Here is a 20,388-nt window from a genome sequence, read left to right as displayed (position 1 = left end):
ACACAGGGTATGTTATTGCTGCCCTGGCCTGCACCGTCTCCAGATCTGTCGCTCATTGAAAATATCTGATCATGGATTGCTGAGAGACTGGCCCGCCACCCCTCTCTAGTCAACACGGTTGATGAAGTGTGGCATAGACTTGAAGCAGCATGGAATGAGTTGCCCGTTTCTATCATCCAAGCCTAGTTCGACTCCATACCTAACCAGGTAAGGCCCGCTTTAGATGGCAAAGGGAGCAGCTGTTTCTACTAATTTCGCACCTCTGTAAACACCCAAACTGCTTACAAATTTAATCATTTTAGATTCATCCCATACTGTTTACGAACAATAAATGTTTTTTGTATATGCTTTCCTTCATGATGTTGCAATGTTGCAATTTTAACGGCCAGCAGTGTATATAAGCATTTACGTATGTATGTATGCATGCACGTATATATGTATTTTCCTGGCATTGAGGGAAACCGGTGGCATCTAGAGCTGTCAAATTTTAAATACATTTAATTCTTCCACCCAATGATGTTTACCTCTAAGCCTGAATTTTTTTATTTGTTTTTTTAATTTACTTTATGTTTAGTGCGAACTTTATGAAACTTTTATTAACAAACTGAGCGATTTAAAAGTAATGTGTTGCCATTCGGCAAAGCGTAAGATGTTTAAGTTTCAAATTTAATCATAAAACGCAGCGATTTAAAAGAAATGTGCTGCCACTGGACAATATATTTGTTTCACGAATTAAATCACCAAATTCAGCGATTTACAAGAAATGTGTTGCCGCTGTCCGAAAGAAAACAGTTTTTTCTTCTAAGCACTAGTGTATTATCATTCTGCAAATCATAAGGTATTTAAAAGCAATGTGTTGCCACTCGGCAAAGCGTAAGATATTAATGTTTCAAATTTAATCAGAAAACGCGGCGATTTACAAGAAACATGTTGCTGCTGTCTGAAATAAAAGTTTTTTCTTCCAAGCACTGGCTTATTATCATTCGATAAATCATAAGGCATTTATTTCTTCTTTCAAATTTAATTTATTGATGAACTAACTGAGGAGTTTAAAAGCAATGAACAGAATTCTTCATTTCTCTTACAGGAACGAGTGATTTTACACCGGCTAATTATATATTTTTTATACATTTTAAAGTCTTTTCCGGGCACCTAGTCGCAGACGCGGCTGTTATAGCATACAATTAAGTCAAGTTTTATGTTTCCTATTACATTAAAATTTTTACATATGTCATTAAATTAAAGTTTCAAAATTTTCTTTGTCTTATTTGATTATATAAAAATAGTCTTATATGTAAAGTACTTTTCGATTTTTATTCGTCCTTGAAAAGAAAGAAGAAAGGGAGTAGGTTGTTTTTTCCCATCCCGTGTTTTCTGTTTATAATATTTGAAGAACTGTAGTACATATCTGATATAGAACTTGTACGGCCTATTAAATTATACACATCTTTTGCTGCACTTCATTTAAACTCATTTCCTCGAATTTCATTAGAGATATATTTCTAATTCAATCAGTTCAGTTCTTACTTCGAGGCAAAGCAAAAATAAATAAAAACTAAATCTTCATTAAACGTTGTAAAATCCGAAATCCTAAAACACCAAATACAGTTTAAAATAGCTTAATAAAACAATTTTTACAATTAAAATTAGAATTTCTACGCCAAAACAAGCGATTCAGACAGCCGGTAGGACGACAAATTTTTCAGACAATACTGAAACTGACTTAATTCTCTATTCTTCTGAGAGTTTCCAATGATAATAAATAGCAGCCTCGTTAGGCTTAGCTCCACTTCAACCTTTAAATTTTTAAATTGTTGATAATTCTACAACTAATGCGAGGCGAATGCGGGGCAAAATCTATGCAGATCTACAACATACGTATTTTGGTTGGGAAGGGGAAAATAAACTAATTTTCGAGCTCCATCAAACCTTCGGTATTCTCCGTACTGAGCTTCACATGTAGCGGAGATGAATTAGTTCTGTTTCTTCGATTCCTCTTTGCGCGTTTTTCAAAATTCTTCCTATTCCGGTGAATTCGGAGAGTACAGTCAACACCTCCTTATAGAAGTCACCACCTCCTTTTTAAATTTTGGAAGTGTTACTTCATACCATTTAAACCATGAAATAGAAAGGACGATCTTAAGGAAATACTTATCTTTTACAGAACGCCTGCAATCCTTTTTTTTTTTAATTTAATTATTCTTTAATAAGCAGGGAAGTAGATATTTTGATAGAAATTAAACCATATTCCAATAACAACTGTCTTCATGCACAATATGTTTGTTAGTAGATTTATAGGAACAAGTTGTTTTATATTTCACAATGTTTCTCTGTGAAGTAATTTTTTATAATTTAAAATAGTTTTGACGGTAAACGTCTGTAGTTAAATCATGGTCAATATTATTTATGTTATTTTTGAATATAACCTACAAGGTATGAATGTTTAGCATTTATCTTTGGCCAAAGAATTTATAAAAATCTTATTTATTTATTTTCTTAATATATTAAAATCCGAGAAATATTAATCGAAAATTGAAATAGTAAATTCGAAATATTAATCGATCGATATTAATCGTTTTGCATTATAAACGACAAAAGTGTTCAATCTTTGAATAAAATCCAACCCAAATATCTATATCAAATAGTGAAAGCAATGTTAAGTGCGGCACTAGCGCGTAACCTATTTCGTTTCTTTGCCTTCTCGGAGTTTCGACTCAGACGACTACTTGTGACGTCACAATCCAGTGTCCTGGCTTTCTTCTGTTAGGAGGTGTTGGTACAGTCCCCCTCCCACAACTCCTCAGGGAATGTCATGATAAGTCATTAAGAAGAGCTGGGCAGTTTCTTTGTGACTAAGTTAGTCTTCGTTAAGTTTAGGCTCCTTTCGAAATCTTTAATTTCATTCTATTTATAATTCTGCTACAATATTAGCTGTTATTTTAACATCTTATGTTAATCAATATAGATGTTTTAGACATTATTGGAACTAAAAGAAAAAAAAATCTTTAGCCCTTTATGAAGGTTATCAGTATCGAATTCGGAATAGAAATAAGGAAAATGTAGTTTATTGGATTTGCATAAATGAAAGATTTAAAAGCTGCAAAGGCGCAATTAAAACCAAAGCAGAAGTCGTTTTAGAAGAACGAACGTCATTTTAGAACTTCTTTTTAGAACGAATACTTGTTCTGAAAGATTTTATTATAACTCGCCTCGCCTTTATGCAGAATTTTGGAAGAATATTGTTTTCTAATTTAGGAAATGATCTTTTAGTTCATTGCCAAAATCATCGCAGAGTTTGAACATCTTTCTCTCCTTTTAAATACAGTATTAACTTCATTCGTGCAAAGATCTGAGATCGTAAATATTTTTCGATTATTTATTTTCAAAATTCTTTTTCCTAAATCTAATTTTTTTTGCTTTCCTACACTTCGGGTGAGGCCGAGGTCCATTCGCCTCCCCCCCCCACTATGTAACCCCTTTGGGAAGGGGGTTAATGAAGATTGATGATTTCGCGGAAACAGGAACCTTTGTGACAACCGCGGAAACAGGAAGTCACCGCGGAGAATGTCGACACATAGGTTTGGTGTATTTGATTACGGCAAAGCACTCGAGGACTATCTGTCTAAGGGAAGGAATGCCTTCGTGGAAAACTTTCTGAGGAAAGCTGGCTTCTATACACCTTTCACATGGACAGTACCACGAAACCCTCATGCAGCCAGCCTGTTCGCCGGTATTCGAACCCCAGATTGAACTGCAGCGATCTTACCGTTCGGCCGCTGGTGAGCCTAGTCGACACACAGAAGAAAGATCGTTCACACTAGGATTTGTTTGAATTAATGGAGTCGGTTTCATGTGTCAACTGACTCTGATACCTTGGAACTATGTTGGCTGAGCCAGATGTCCCGTTAGCTCAAATAAATCTTAGCGTGAATTGCCCTCATAAAATTATACCCTGCGAGCAAGTTCGCAAGAGAACGGCTGTATTCCGGAACAAATGAAGAAGTAGATGACCTTGCAAAAGAGGCAGCAGGCAACAGAGATGCTCAAAACGTGCCCACATTATTTTTTAAATCCCATCTCAAGAGAGGAATCCTGACCACTGCATTACAACATTGGCAGGATGAATAGGACGAAATTCCCCATGGAAAAAAACCCATGTCTTTTACAACAAAGTTTCCCCCGACCGCTTAATTCAAGACCATCATAACCCGATTTCGTCACCGGCCGTGTCCCTTTCCGGAATACTTCATGGAATTTTTTTTCCTCTAACATCTGTGTACGCGGCGAAGCTGGATTCCCAGACCATTACATAACATCGTGCCCACTCACAGAGGCGTGGCCCATGCTAGTGCCAGACTAGCATGTAACGACCTTTTAAGAAATAAAAATATATAATGGGAGGCATTAGGACGGACTTGTGTCACGCTGGCGTACAATTAGGGCGGGACTTGTGTCACGCTGGAGCACTTTGCTCCAGTGTACTGCTTATGTATTTGTATGTTGTTTATATGTTTAGTATCTGTATAACCCCCCCGGGGTTATACAGATACTTAACATATACATATACATAAACATAGTGTTCGACGTAGAGAACTCTGCGAAGCTACTGGCTAGGATCTGTACCTAGGCAGTCTCGGCCACGGGGGTATAAAATTTATGAACTTGGTGGTTCTGAAGGCTCTGGGAAAGGTCACTTATTGGCCGGCCTCGGAGTCTGGCATGTCCTAGCGCGGCGTGGTGCTAGTAACCCGGGGGTTATTCCCCGGGGTCGCTGGATAATGTCCCGCTGCGACGGGCCCGCCCAAGCGACTGGTAGGAGCATTTGACGACCGGTGCTGCCTGGGGCCCGTCTCCATGTGGTGCGCGGCTCTTCTGGAGGGTAATAGTGGAGGTTGAACCTCCACGATGTGCCCAAAGGGAGAGTCGACCTGCAGTGAGATTAAGTTTCCTCGGAGCAGGGAAGCCCAAACGCCATAGTATCTGTATAATGCCTGCATAAATATTTAGTACCTGTGTAGTATCAAGTACCTGTGCCTGCATTAGTTTCTAATATCTATGTAACAAAATGTAATATATATAGCATAATGTCCGCATCAGTATGTAGTATCTGTGTACTATGTAGTAGTATATTTAGTATTTGTGTATCTGTGCAATGTCTGCATTTGTATTTTGTATCTGTGTATCTGCGTAATATCTGCATTTGTATTTAGTATCTGTGTCTGCATTCTATTTAGTATTTAGTAGTATTATTTAATATCTGTGCATTTGCGGAATGTTTGCATTAATATTTAGAACCTGTGTTTCTGTTTAATGTCTCTATAAAAATTTAGTATCTGTGTAGTAGTATGTAAAATAGTCTAATGTCTGCATCAGCATATGTAGCGTCTTAATAAACTTCCGATGCGTTCCTTGTGGGGCACCGTAGGTGTTGTTACTAAACAGTTGCAGAATTCAGACAATGTGTGTCCGGGGCCCTCTCTCATCTGTCATCTGTATTCCTGAACAAGATCCATTGAGTGTCTGGTTAAGATTACGCCCAGTTTTAAACTATGCGACTTGGCGTACAATTTGCATTAACTTCTGGTCTAAGCTAGTATCGCTACTAGACAAGGAACATCGGAAAGCAATTAATAAAATAAAGAAGATAATTGTCAGTTAAATCATAAATGTCACAAGCTCTATTCGTATGTCCCCATTAGTGTAGGATGCTAATGTAGTTTCCATTTTAATTATGCTCGTGTTATAAAGTGAGTTTTCTTTTAGTGAATGGTGGATGGTCTGAGTGGAGCGAATGGGGTGGCTGCTACACACCAGATTGTAAACAAGCAGAAAATACTTCGGTCTCTTTCAGACAACGCAGCTGCAACAAACCTCTTCCAGCTCACAATGGTACTATGTGTCAAGGCACATTCCTTGAAACGGGGTTGTGCCCCAACCTTCATGCAGCCTTAAATTGCAAAGGTAAGTAAATACATAAATGCTATTAAAGTCATTGGGGGGACTAAGCAGCTAATCTAAATTATTACAGAATACAAGTATTTTAATAACGACAATTACTGCAGAAAGTGTTTTAGTAACTTCATACATCAAAATTCACTTACTTTTCAAATAGGTTAGTAGTTAAGACTGATTTGATTTATTTACCGTATTTACTCATATAATTCACCCGCTACATTTTAGCGCAAAATTCTGAAAATGTTTTAAATATTAGCGTCAATTTCCCCGTCCTCAGGGTGTTCAGAAAGATAATTCTCCTAAATTTAAAATGAGTTTGTTCCCGTAGTGGTTATTTTCGTCTTACTAATTGATCTGTTCTTGGATTTTGGATGCATGGGTTCAGACTGATACAGCTGTTACAGTGAAGAGCTTCAAGAAAACAAGAACATCTAACAGCTTTGATGGATCTGAAAATCATAGCACAAGGGAAGACAGACTGAACGGTGACGAGAACGATGGCGACGACTTGCAATCTATATAGCAGACTACACAAACAGCAGTTCCAGCAGCACTATGCTCCCCCACATGCTTTAGGAGATTCAGGTCCGATGATCTAGCAGGCCAAGGTAAATGTGAAATGGTTTTATTCTTCAGGTAACTCCGCACAACTCGAGCTTTATGCGTCCATAACCATTGCATCGGCACCCGTCACAGCGATAAAATGTCGCACATTAGGGTGTAGAATTTCGTCGTGATATCGGACGTCTGTGACGGAACCAAAAGAAATCACGTAGAGGTCGGTGCAGCTGTTCATTACCATCTCAGCCCGCACAAGTAAACCTCCTCCTCTGTGGTGTCTTTCGACGATGCTTGGCGACCGATAGCATGTCCCTCGTTTCCGCCCTATCATTGCCCTTCGGGAATTGTTTAGTGTATTAAATCGAGACTCATCTATAAAGAGTATATGTCCCACTGTTCTAACGTCATCTGCAGTGTTCACGGGCCTAACTATAACATGACAGCGCTCTGACATGCGATAAGCACAAAGGAACACAAACGCAGGTCATCTGACGAACAATCAACTTCTTGCAGTTGACGCAATCTGGTTTGGCGAGATATGGACATCTTGCAGCAGCAGAGAGATGCGACGCCTAATGCGTATTAATCCTCTGGCGTCCAGTTTCGCGTTTTCTACAATGGTTTTGATCCCCTTGGTAACGATTCCACAGACATTTGATGACATTACGATGCACATTTAGCTCTCTCGTAATAACAGATTGTCTTGAACCAACTTGCAACATCCCAACAGTCCTGCAATGCATTCCATCGTGCAAATGGTATCTTAGGCTCATGATTTTCCCTTTGGCTATCTCGGATTACTTTGAACTATTGCTGCTTGCGAACTCAGGCATAGATCCGCCATGCCCCTTTTTAAGGCGTTGCGGTGTGACTGCAGGATTGCGCTTCATGCTAATTTTCGTTGCCATTATTTTGCAGTCGGCGATGCATCTTCTACCTCATATGTAAATTTATATGTTTAAATTCTCCTTTTTTTATATTCGTACCTTTCCTTTTAGCGCTTGTTGCTTATTTTTCGAGTATGAGTGTATATCTCATTCAGTATCCATAAGACTATGAGGATCGAAACTCGACCTCTGCATCTCATAGGAAAGAGCTTGGATCTGAGTATTCAGTGTAAAAAAGAGTGCTTCTGAGTGTGTGCGTAAGATAGAGAGAGAAAGAGTTACGCCTAGTGTTAACATACTTTGTAGAGTCATTAGGTTTTTTTGGATGCTGGAGACATTACAAATGTGCAATGCCCCCCGCCGAGACTCGGATCTTGACCTTTCGGATATGCGTCAGTTATACTTCTAATTACACCACGAAGGTATGCAGAAAGGAGAGAGAAAATACACCCCCTTTTAAAGGACGACTGGGGAGTAAAGAGCGTAGCTGTCAAATTCCGGTGGTGACGAATTATCGACCACCACCTCTTTAGTTCCGGCGCCCCTTGTAGAGTCATTAGGTTTTTTGAAGCAGGGAACGTGAAATATATGCTTTGCCCTCGCCGGAACTCGAACGCTAGACCTCTCGAACACGCGCCGAGTATGCTTCCAATTATACCACAAAGGCATGCAGAAAGAAAGAAAATAATTCATAAACTATTTTCACCTATACTAAAGCAGCCTGGTAACGACTTTGCCAAGTTACAGATTGTGCAAAACGAGCTTCTGCGACTGATATTAAATGTCTCTTGGCTCGTGCGAGGCAGTGAGGTCCACGGGGATTTTAAAATTGAGAATCTCAAAAATTAAAATCAATTTCGGCATGGTAGTTTCTACCAGAAAATTACTGGTACGTCGGAGACTCACTTTTCAAATAATTTTAAATACTGTATAAGGTATTTTCTCCCTCCTTCCAGCATTCCTTCGGGGTGTAACAGTCGTACACACTATTCGAGAGGTCCAAGGTTCGAGTTTCGGCAATACTGTGTATAACTCCTTCGGATGAATTTGCTAGATTTTTAACTCCATTACAGACTGAGCCTCGGATTCTTTTCACCTCTGATTGACCCGCGATACATAGTATTTTATCTTCACTTTCGTTTCTCTTCTTAGTTCTCTATGATGGAGAATCAATACAGTTTATCAAAGTAGGTGTTTTGGTAGTACAGGAAGAAACTCCTTAATTGCATTCATTCATATATACCATTCTGTGTCATGCATCGCAGTGGTGTTAAAAACGGATACGTAAGAGAAACGTAAGAGAAAGAGAAAGATAATAGTTTGCATAGGAACTAGTGTGTTGTAAAAGTTATATTGGAATTGGAATGCTTTTTAAGAAATGAGATCTGACACTTATAATTTTTTAATTGGAAATTTCAAGAAAAATGTACAAGTTTCTTAAGATTTATATTTTCTGTTATTTAGTGAATGGCGGATGGAGTGATTGGGGTCCATGGACTTGCAAAAAAGATTCAGTAATTAGAAAAAGACAGTGTAACAATCCTAAACCAGCTAATGGTGGAGCCAGATGTCCTGGGAATAGTGTGGATGACTACGAAAAAGGAGAGGAACAATACGGTAAGCATACATTATTTAGCTATGAAATTTGAAAGGGATTTAAAAATGCGTATATTACTCACAATAAATGCAAATGATGAATTCTGATTTCCATTTTTCTTCAGTATAATTTCATATTTGTTTACCCCTCCGCGTACGGCTCCCTTAATTTGAGCTAGAATATTATCAAGTTGGTATTTGTGTATAAACGAAAAAAAAAAAAAAAATGAAATTAAAAATAAATATAAATCCTATTAAATTGTGCAGGTTAGCCGAAAAGTTAAGAGTTTGAGTGAGAAGTCAAAAATTAAAACTGATTAACAATGCATTTACGCACCAATTCCAATAAAAGTCACATCAGAATTTAATTTAATTAAATTTTGAATTATTGATAATTAGAATAATTAAGCTTAAAAGGTACTGATGAAAGAAATTCCCATTACCTTACTACCTGTTGCATCTAGCAGAAAACATATCTTTTGGCGTTCTCGTCTTTAAGCCCAAAGACAAGCGTATTTTTTCTGTTGCCAAATTTAAGATTGGCGGGAAAGTTAATAAGAAGGGAGGAAAACTGATTGTGATCTATGGAATGGTTAGACAAAACTACTAATTGCTTTCAAATTCGTGAGCAACCTGTATAGTCCAGTATATAAACTTCTTTATGAAAACTAGCGTAGCAGGAAACTACACAAGAGAAGGGTTAAAGTACCCTTTATTAGATCTTTGAAAATTTACAATGCGTCAACTCGACGCTAACAAACTTCGCCTTTGCTTGGGCGGTAACTGAAAATCAAGTAACGAAACTAAAAATTTGAAGATACAGTCAAATACCGAATTCTGCATCAAAATCATTCCTTACAGGTTCTTTGTTCTGCATCGAGGTAAAAAAGCAGACGATTCACTCAACTCTTCTTTCAAGTTCACGATTCACGTTGTTGTATTTTCTGAGCTTTGTTATTTCACGAGATTATTTAGTGCTGCCTTTTTTTTTATCCGGATATTTTGTGGATAATTTAAGAATATTTTGAACTTCAACCCTTTTTAATACAATGACAGAAAAGAAATGCACTCATTATTTTACTGTTTGCAACGTTAAAAAACGTAAACACGTTGCATTGACGGTAATGCAAAAAGTGCAAATTCTGCAAAAGATGGAGGCGGGTGCTACTCCTCGGCTTATAGCAGAATCGTACGGAATTGCGACACGATTGTGTATGATATACAGAAAAATAAAGAAAAGCTGTTGAAATTTTTCAGCAATAGTGATTCTAACACCGGAATCCGAAACCGGAAATCTTTGCATGAGGCGAAATCGGCAAACCTCGATGCAATACAATATAATATATACTGTATTGATATAATACAATTAATAATATAATCAATTTATATATGTAATAATAAGTTAATGCATATAATAAGTTATTGCAATAATGTATATAATAATTTAATTAAATGCATCTAATACGACTTATTTATTTTGCACTTTTAGTCTGAATATTATGACTTATCTTTTCTGCCCTGAAATCCGCAAAATCCTAAAATCCGCACAAACTCTGGTGCGGATCCTCTGGCTTTGCGGATTTCTGGACTTCTACTGTATCAACAAACGATAGAACTAGACTACAGGGCTCAGCGAGATCCCGTAACTTAAACCCCCTTCGAAGCTAGTGGCAGCAAATAAATGCAATTAAGCCACTTGAACCAACAATAAGCAAACGTACCTACGGCAAAGGAAGGCGGTTAGAGCATAACTCCCCCCTTTTCTCCTACCGAAAATCGGCTTTTAAATACTTCCTTCGCAGTAGAAATTTGCATTCCTTCACACGCGCTACAACATTTAACTATTCTGGCCCTGACAATTAGAGGAATGAAGGCTTATAGAAAAGTCTCATCTTTAACTTGTTAGTTAAAATAAATATAAATCCCTACAAAGTAAGAATCTATTTTTAAAATTTCTGGCAAGTCTTAGAAAAAAGAGAAGATAGCGAAAAAGATTAAATTCTTCACGCAAATCGAGTTCTAATTGCGACATAAATTATTTGGCTCTTTTTTAATAAAAGTATAGCAGCCAGAATAGAAAGAAATTTTAGAAAATGTTTTAGATTTATAAACAGGGATTTTATAAACAGGGTGTTTATAAAGTCCCGGACCCATTTTGATGTTTAATAACTCATAAAATAATAAAGATAGATTAAAATTAATAACATAAATAGTTAGATAGACTCAAAAAGTTTCATGACCCTTGTCAATGAACTTCCACGTGTGCCCCCTTCGTCGCACGGAGAATATCAAGTCGATATTCAATTTCACACCAGTTACCGGCAAGCATGTCGGCATCCACAGAGGCCATTGCAGTCGTAATTCTGGCTTTTAGGTCATCAATGTTTGACACTCTCCTCCTGTAAACGTTGTCCTTTACAAATCCCCAAAGGAAAAAGTCCATAACATTGCAATAGTTTCCAAAAGCAAAAGAGAGAAAAATGCAATTAATAAGCAGACGATATTTAGAAAAGTACAGATATTTAGACGGGGAAATGAAATTATCTGAAATTAACCACACGCGCAGACGATATTTACAAAAGTAAAGATATTCAAATCTGAAAAGGAAAATATATACAGTGTCTCACTAAAGTGATGGGACACTTGTGCTTTACAAAAGGAAAATGTAGTAAAATAAATTAAAAAAACATGTAAAAATTTTTTGTGGGTGCGTTTCATACTTAAATTTAGTAACAATTATTACATAACATACATTTTCTCAAAATATTAAAATATTAATTTAATAAAAATACAATTGTTTAGAATGGAGCAAAAAATGGCTCGCATAAGTGATGGGACACTTACTTTTCCATCAAATATTTATCCAAAAATTTTACTTTTTAAAAGGTTTTAATATTTTCTTGGATTTCCTTTTACTTTTAAAACATGATTTAATCTTCTTGGTATGGATTCGACTAATTTTTTTATGATTTCTGGAGCGATTTTACCCCATTCTTCTTGAAGCACCGATTTTAATTGTTGCTTTGAAGAAATGGTGTGTTTGCGAATTCTTGATTCCAATTCTTGCCAAATATTCTCTATAGGATTTAAGTCTGGAGATTATGGTGGTGTTTTTATTATTTCAGGATAGTTATACAGCAGCCAGAGTCTAACGTTCAAAGCAGTGTGCTTGTCTTGGTAGAATTTAAAATCGTTATGAAGGTTCAATTTTCGTGCTGAAGATTTCAAATTTTGATTTAAAATGTCAATATACTTGTATTGATCCATTATACTGTCAATAAAAACGAGATTACCAACTCCAGCGGACGACATACACCCCCATACCGTAACTCCTTCTCCATTATGTTTTACTGTTGGCACCAAGTTCTGTTTGCGAAATTCTTCCCTGGGTTTTCTCCACACCAAGATTCTACCGTCAGAACCAAATATATTAAATTTACTCTCATCAGCAAATATAACTTCATTCCAGTAATCAGAATTCTTATTTATGTTGGATTTTGCGAAAGCCAGTCTGAGTTTTCTATTCTCTTCACTTACGAAGAATTTTTTCCTGGCTGCTCTACCGTGATATCCAGCAAATCGAATTACTCTTCCAATAGTCTCAGGTTTAACAATTACTTTATATAATGCTTGTAAATCAGCAGCAACTTTAGGAGCACTCATTCTTGAATTTGTTTTAATATTTCGAACGATAATTCGCTTTATTCCATTGGATAACTTTGATGGTCGGTCTTCTTCCAGGTCTTCTTTTATCCTGAATCATATGATTCTTTTTATATCGTTTAATGATATTGAAAACTGTTGAATAACTCAAGTTAACTGTTTCAGCAGTTTTTCTAATAGATTTTCCACGTTCAATATGCAAATTAATAACTAATTTTCGAATTTCAGGCAAAGTTTCTTTTCGTTTAGCATTCATGGCTGCACAGAGCTAAAAACACAAAATTTCCAAAACAAACTGGAGAGAAATACTGCAGACGATTTTATAAATTATTGCCAATTGCTTTTGAGTAAAAATAAAAACCCCAAAACATATTTTTATTGTAGTACGTAGTAGTATCTAATGGTGTCCCATCACTTATGTGAGCCATTTTTTGCTCCGTTCTGAACAATTGTACTTTTATTAAATTAATATTTTAATATTTTGAGAAAATGTATTTTATGTAATAATTGTTACTAAATTTAAGTATGAAACACACCCACAAAAAATTTTGACATGTTTTTTAAATTTATATTATTACAGTTTCCTTTTGTAAACCACAAGTGTCCCATCACTTTTGTGAGACACTGTAAGTTATTCCAATCAATAAATGCCATAAGTTTGTTTATATCTTCATTATTTTATGAGTTATTAAACATCAAAATGGGTGCGGGACTTTATAAACACCCTGTATTTTTACAAATCTGCCAGTTAAAGACGTCGAAGTTACACTTCTTATAAAGGTTTCTGATAATGCCTTTATATCTCCTAAACTAAAAGATTGAATTTTAAAATTAATGTCTGCCTTTCCGATACAAAAACTGATAAAACTTGATGGAACTTGGTAATAAATTACAGTGTTAATAAGTATTGAAATTTCACTTTTAAGATCTTCAATTTCTGTATAGATGTTCCTAATTCTTTTGAGTTGACTGAAAAAAGTATTTCCTATTACTTTTTTAGAAATCTTGGATCAATTTAATAGTTGTGAATTTAATATCTCTTCGTTTGTCAAAAATATTAATAATGTAATCATTAATAACTTGCAATTCAAGTTAGTCTATTATTCGTTGATTAGAATTAGTAAGATTCAGTGTGAGACAGTTAAGATAGATTTTAAATTTCTCTATCGCTTTATTATTATTGAAAGTAATTATATCATCCATATAGCTGTATGTATTGGCAAACAACATATCCTGGGACTTTTTCCAATTGAAATTTGTATTCTTTCATGAACAAATTTAAATTACAAATCTGTTTCGAGCTGTTAGATTCCATTGGAATGCCTTTGACCTGTGGATATTGTAAATGCTATTATGGAATTAGGTGATAGAAATCCGTGATGTGAAAAAATACGACAGTCAAAGAAAGCAGTCATAATTTGATTGTTAAGCTGTATCTGCACTCAAAGCATACAATCATGTTTGTGGATTTGTTTATGCGTTAGGACATAAAAAGGATTCGCTTGGAAAAAGCATTTTCTAGGAAGCTTACGTACGTTGTTGATTTCGGAAAAAATTCGACCTTTTTGAAACATCTCAGGAATCTACACGGCGCAAAACTAAATAATCTTTCAAATGTAGAGAATAAAAATATTATCTGAACGTAATAGCCTTAAGTATTAAAATAATAGCCTTAAGCATTAAAAAACAATAATAGCTTTAAGTATTAGAAAGCAATAATAACCTTAAGTATTAAAAGACAATAATACATAAAAGACAATAATAGCCTTAAATATTAAAAGCAATAATAACCTATAGTATTAAAAGACAATAATAGCCTTAAGCATTAATAATAGCCTTATAAGATATTTCTCTCGCCTTCCTAGCGTCCCTTTGTGGTGTAGTGGTTCTGCACTCTGGGAGGGTATTCCAGAGGTCCGTGCTTCGATTCCCGACGAAGGCGTTGCTAATTTTTCATCTTTCTTGCTTCCAAATTACCTAAAGTCTCTATAGTGGCGCCCGAACTAAAAGAGTGTTGGATGATGATTCTCCACACCCAGGATTTGGTGACTGGGTCCCCTAAAAACCCCATTCGCCCTTTAAAAGAGGGAGTATATAAGATATTTCTCCCGCCTTCTTGGCATGCCTTCGTGGTGTGGTGGTCTGTATGCTGGGCGCGTTTTTCAGAGGTCCGCGGTTCGATTCCCGGCGAAGGCGTTGCTAATTTTTCATCTTGCCTGCTTCCGAAAATACCTAATGTCTCTACATCCTTAAGTATTAAAAGGCAATACTAGCCCTAAGCATTAATAATAGCCTTAGGTATTAAAAAACGATCACTAAGAACACTATCTCTGACCTAACCGGACCCGTTGATCATTAACTGAAGTGCATGGTCTACTGAAGCGTCGTCTTTGATGCATTCTTTATATTTCATAAACAGCTTACATTTTTTAACTAAACGAATAATGTAACAATATAAGAGATTTTGATAAAAAAAAAAAAAAAAAGCTTTTATTTTTGAACACGTTTTCTTCATAATTGCATTTTTGCAATATTTCAGATGCTTTACAGTAGAATTTCCATTTAGAAATCAAAATTAAATTTATTTTTCTTCATTCCAGTCACATTCAACATTTTGGAAAATTGCCAAAGCAAAACGTTTTCATTATAAGAACATACGTTTTTTCGAAGTTTCATCAAATAGCCCCCTCCAGTAAAAATGAATTTATTTGCTAATAGTTAAAGGAAATGAAGTACAAAGTATTGCCAAATGTCGATAAATGTTGCATCAACTTCTGAAAAAATTTCCAAGCAATATCTTCATGCAAGCACGAATTTCAAATGAATCATTCTCGATGTTTTTTGATCACTGTATTATATTATTTCACTAACTGTAGACTGAAATAAATTCTGCTGTTAAAACAATATGTATTTCTTTCTTTTGATGTGCTTTTTTTGATGCAATGTTTACAAATTAATTCCCAACTGCTGGAAATAAAAACTTAAATGATGTGTCGTAAGAAATTTTATCGAATTATTAATTTTTATTCATTATATTTTTTCTTTATTTTTAGCAAAACTTTGTCCTGATTTCAGTGATGATGAGGTATGAATCTTAATTATTTTTAATATACAAACTGAGTACTTTTTAAAAAAAATTTTATTCTTTCTAGCCTAGTACAAGATTTCCGAATTCCCAAATATCTTCCAACCCTCGAGGAAATTCTGCAATATAAAATAGTTATAAAATGCTAAAATACGTACCCTGTTGGCAGAGTATGATCCCTGTTGGCAGAGAGTTGGTATGGTTAACTTACAAATATTCTTACATGTATCTGTTCTGTAAAACGACACGTATCAATATAATAGTCAAGCTGTTCCTAAACATTTCTGAGTATGCTCAAGTCAAGAATTCCGGCAGCTGCTGTGATGTGTCATTTAAGATTATTCAGATTTGTAGAAGGGAAAGACTAAACAAAATTCTCTCTTTGATATATCGTCGCAAGAATTAGTCCACCTCCGAGCGTCATGTGCTGGTCTGTTGAATAGCCAGTCTACCACAGGTACAGACTTTATCCATACCATCTTCACAAACAAGGAGACAGAACAAAATTTAGTTTTGAAGATTCAAGAAAACAAAAGCATCTTCTATACTAGGGTTTCTTAAACTGTGGGTAGCGACTCCCAAGGGGTCGCGGGACCTGCAGCAGGGGGTCGCGAAAAATGATTTTTATTAAACTTATTATTTGATATTTATTAAACTTATTATAATAATTTTACAATTACAAATATTTTTACATAATGCATCTAAAAATAGATAAAGAAAATACAGGCAAAGAAAAAAAAACGAAAACGTTTCGACGCATTCTTTTTATAATATAAACGTTCATTTTCCTTGCTTTGCACGTGACAGTGTCATTTCGTCTGTTACTTATTTAAAATTTCCACATTGTTCTATGTCTTAAAATTAGAAATTAAAGTTAATGACCTAAAACTGCAATAGTATATTACAGTACAAGTGAAAAAAATTGCCATTTTCACTCAAGCGCGTGTCGGATTTGCGCAATACTTATGGGGACCTACAAAATTTTTGTATTATGGGGTCCTGGGGGTTGCGACTGAAAAGCGTTTAAGAAATCCTGTTCTATACGATTAGCGACCATATTGTTCGATTGCCAGAAAGGGCACTGAAGTGATATCCGCCGAAAACATTGCAAATAAAATGTCCCAGAGAAAAACAACGCAACAGGTAAACATAATCGTACAAAACATCGTGGAGAAAAGAAAGGAAGGCAGAAACATCACAGTTTTAAAACATCGCGGTAACAGTCATCATGTGAGAAAATAAAACAGTTCAAAAACTTCTTAGTTTGAAAGCATAATCGTATACAGTGTAGGGTTTATATTTATTTTAACTAACATTTATTTTAAGTTTAAACTATCTTTCCTGTCAAGCCTTACTTTCCCCTGGAACTGCCAATGCCAGAATATGTAAATTTTAGTAGAACGCGCAAGGATTCAAATTATCAGCGGAAGTATTTTGAGTTAAATAGAAAGGAAACGAGTTCGAAGGTGTGCTGTTCTTACTTCACGAGCGCGGAGGTAGTTAGCCAGAAATTGAAGAACCACGCGTTTCGGCCTGTGTGCTTGTCTCGGCCAATTGTTAATCGTTCAACGTGATATTCAAAGTTTGCTGAATTAGCAGCGGTGTTGTAAAACGCGGTGAGGTTAGTTACGTTTAGAGAGCCTCGTAGTTAGTCTCTTGTTATTATTTCTTTTCAGGTTCTTATTTTTTATTTTAACCGCCGGGTCGGCGTAGTTTGTGAGCGTCAAGAGCACGCATTTGTAATTTCTAAAGTTGAGTAAAAAGGGACTTAAACCCTTCGCAGGACTCTGTCTAATTTCCAGTTTCAGCTGTCACCACTTGGTTGCGTGCAGGTTGAAGGCGCGCAACTGTACAACAGTATCATAGTCAATCCATGATGATAATATCGCAGACATGTATTTATAAATTTTAAAATTTTTAATGTACGTTTGAATAATGATTTGTGAGCATAAGAAAAAATGAAAAACATTTTTACCTCTATATTTCATATTTTTGAATAAACTTATAAATTTTTACGGAGAAAGCAAGAATGAGACAATCAAACAGAAAATATGTGGAAATTAAAGCTACATAAAGCAGTTAATAAAACTTTAAACTTCCATATCTAACTATTAAAAAATCATTGTTTAATTAATCTCTTTTATAAAGTCGTATTAGTAATTTTTCATAAAAGAAACCTAATATAAAAGAAGGAAGCTTAGTGACTGTATGAGGTTACCCATATTAAAAGTGTTTCATTAATTATTCAATTGCCTACAATTCCATGATCTATATGCCATTATCCTCACTATGTCAATCATCTGATGAGGATTTATAGGAATTTTGCTTTTTGTTGGAATATGTCATAAAACGATTTTTTTAAAACTGTGAAAGTTTTGAATTATTTTATTTTCTACGACGGTGTTCTAAACCAAGATGCTGCGATGTTTTTTCTTTAATTTATTTTCTCCCGCGATGTTTTGTTCGTCGAAGGTTTTGTCTTGCGTTGTTTTTTCCTCGACCATTTCATTCGCGAAATTTTCGCTTGTAATGCTCAGTGATGTTGACATTGCTAAAACAAATGAATTTCTTCTACTGAATGGTACTAAATGCTGTCTGATAAAAGCAAACACTTTTTGATTTATTAGCAATTAATTTCTCTATTACTTTCGAGCTAAACCTGAAATTCTTTTTATTATATTGACTACTACTATTTATTCATTTAGTAACGTTTTATTTGTTTATCGTTTTAAGGATTTACAAGGTTCTGGAAGCGGAAACGGTACCGGGGTATCAGAGGACGACTAAAACACTGAAATATAATTTCCATCAAAAGCTATTTTCCCTATGTATCTCACAGAAGACAATGGCATACAAAATTGTCTAACTTTTGAATAGAAAGAAAAAGTATTTTCTACTTTGAATTAATTTTGCTTTTATGTTCTCCAAAATTTCATGTGCAAAAGAATAAAAAAATTATTAGGTTTACGCATTTCACAATTTTCAGAATGTGCATGCATTTTTTTAATATGATTTTCAGATTACTAAAATACCAGAAGAAAAATATAAAAAATGAAAAACGTATGTGAAACGTTATTGTGAATACCAAGAGCCAGAAGACTGATTCCACATGTGCCAAAACTGCTGTATGAATCGTTTTAGCGTTATATATATATATATCACTAAAGTCGCTAATAATTGATCATCTGGGTAGAATTACAACTATAAGTCAAGCTGAAAGTATCAATTCACCTTCAACTTCTATTTGGAGTATACGGAAGAAAACAAGAAAGAAAGGGCATTTCTGACAGCAATGGTTTCTGAACTCATTGGACATACGCATTATTTAACGCTTCGAGCACAGCGGACAGAATTTTATTTTAGTTTTCAGTTGTGATAACCGTTTTCAAGCAGTCCTGAGATTTTATCTCGTCTTTTGCATTTTGAGGTACAAGGAAAATACGGTTCTTCAAGTCTGCTATATCGGGAAAGACACCCGTATAAAAAAAGATATTCTACCATTTTGAAATTTAGAGTTATGAGTTTTCTGAAAAATACTGTTGACGGAACTGAAGGTGATATTATTAGACGGATGATAACAAAGTTTACGGTGGAATGAAAGACAGCAATATTCATCAGGATTTGCTTTAAGCAAAGACTTAGATAATCGCTAGACAATTCCAAATGGGATACCGGTGCCAAGACATTTTATTATGTAATATATTACAAATTAAATAAAATAAAAATTTTATTTTTTATTTACCTACCCTATGATACATCTTTTGTGGTCAAACAACTTGCAAATGATTTTTAACCTGCATATAACAAACATATATCTTTATAATAACGCACAACAAAATATCTTTATTTAATTTTAATTAATTTCTTTTGATTTAAATTCGCTAAATGTAAATATCAAGAGCTTGTTCTTTACTGGTAAAACATTTGCTAAAACGTCGAGACTTATACACAGAAAAATGCGGTAATTTGTTGCTTTGAAAAAATAAATTTAAAAAATGTCTTAGTTAATTTTTTAATTACTTTTTCAACCTTGTAAATGTATACTTTACAAAGCTTATGAACATAAAACGCATAGAATAAATTATCCTTGCTAGAGAAAATAGCATGTCACTAATTCAAAAGTAAAAGAACGTGACGTACACGTATGTTGATTAATTAGATCAGCGGTTCTCAACCTTTTGACTAATCCGTACCACCTAAACAAAAATTGAAAACCTTTAGTACTACCACTACAAAGTACTACTACCACCACCAGTCTTGAACAAAGCTCAGATCCCATAAATTTTCGAGTGTTAGAGTGTTTCATTTTCTTTGTGTGTCGTTTTATTACATGTTTAACTGCTTATTCTTTTTTTTTTTTTTTTTTTTTTCTGTTCGTTTTTATTTTGTCGGGCTGGCCCTAAAAGCTTTATGGCTGAACGAATTTATTGGCCGGGGGAGCTGGGCGCTTCGCCTTTGTAGTAACATAATCTTGGATATATATTATAATGCATTTTGATCAAATCAAGCAAAATTGAATTATGACCTTAAATTTGTTTAATGTGTGCATTTTATTATTTTACATATTATGTGATATTTAACTACACTCATGTCCATAAATTAAGGATAATTCGGAGTCACGCGGAAATCGCACTCTAAAAT

The 20,388-nt window shown here is 35.0% G+C and overlaps 1 protein-coding gene across 2 annotated transcripts in view; it reads left to right on the top strand.

Moving 5' to 3' along the window:
* LOC118203193 (properdin-like) overlaps window positions 1-19,492 on the top strand; it is a 42,063-nt gene extending 22,571 nt beyond the window's left edge. The window contains exons 6-9 of one of the 2 annotated variants that reach the window (XM_035375458.2): window positions 5,764-5,961; window positions 8,868-9,020; window positions 15,716-15,747; window positions 18,481-19,492. In XM_035375458.2, the coding sequence (XP_035231349.2) occupies window positions 5,764-5,961; window positions 8,868-9,020; window positions 15,716-15,747; window positions 18,481-18,534 (437 nt within the window). In that variant the 3' untranslated portion in view covers window positions 18,535-19,492. Of the gene's footprint in view, window positions 1-5,763; window positions 5,962-8,867; window positions 9,021-15,262; window positions 15,567-15,715; window positions 15,748-18,480 lie in introns of those variants that run through there. The other variant, XM_035375459.2, reaches the window with a different exon arrangement.
* Window positions 19,493-20,388: the final 896 nt, after the last annotated feature.

The sequence above is a fragment of the Stegodyphus dumicola genome, chromosome 11 (assembly GCF_044657685.1).
Source record: "Stegodyphus dumicola isolate Sdum_Otavi_A_Nest chromosome 11, ASM4465768v1".
Taxonomy (NCBI): domain Eukaryota; kingdom Metazoa; phylum Arthropoda; class Arachnida; order Araneae; family Eresidae; genus Stegodyphus; species Stegodyphus dumicola.
This window is presented reverse-complemented; position numbering and strand designations above follow the sequence as displayed.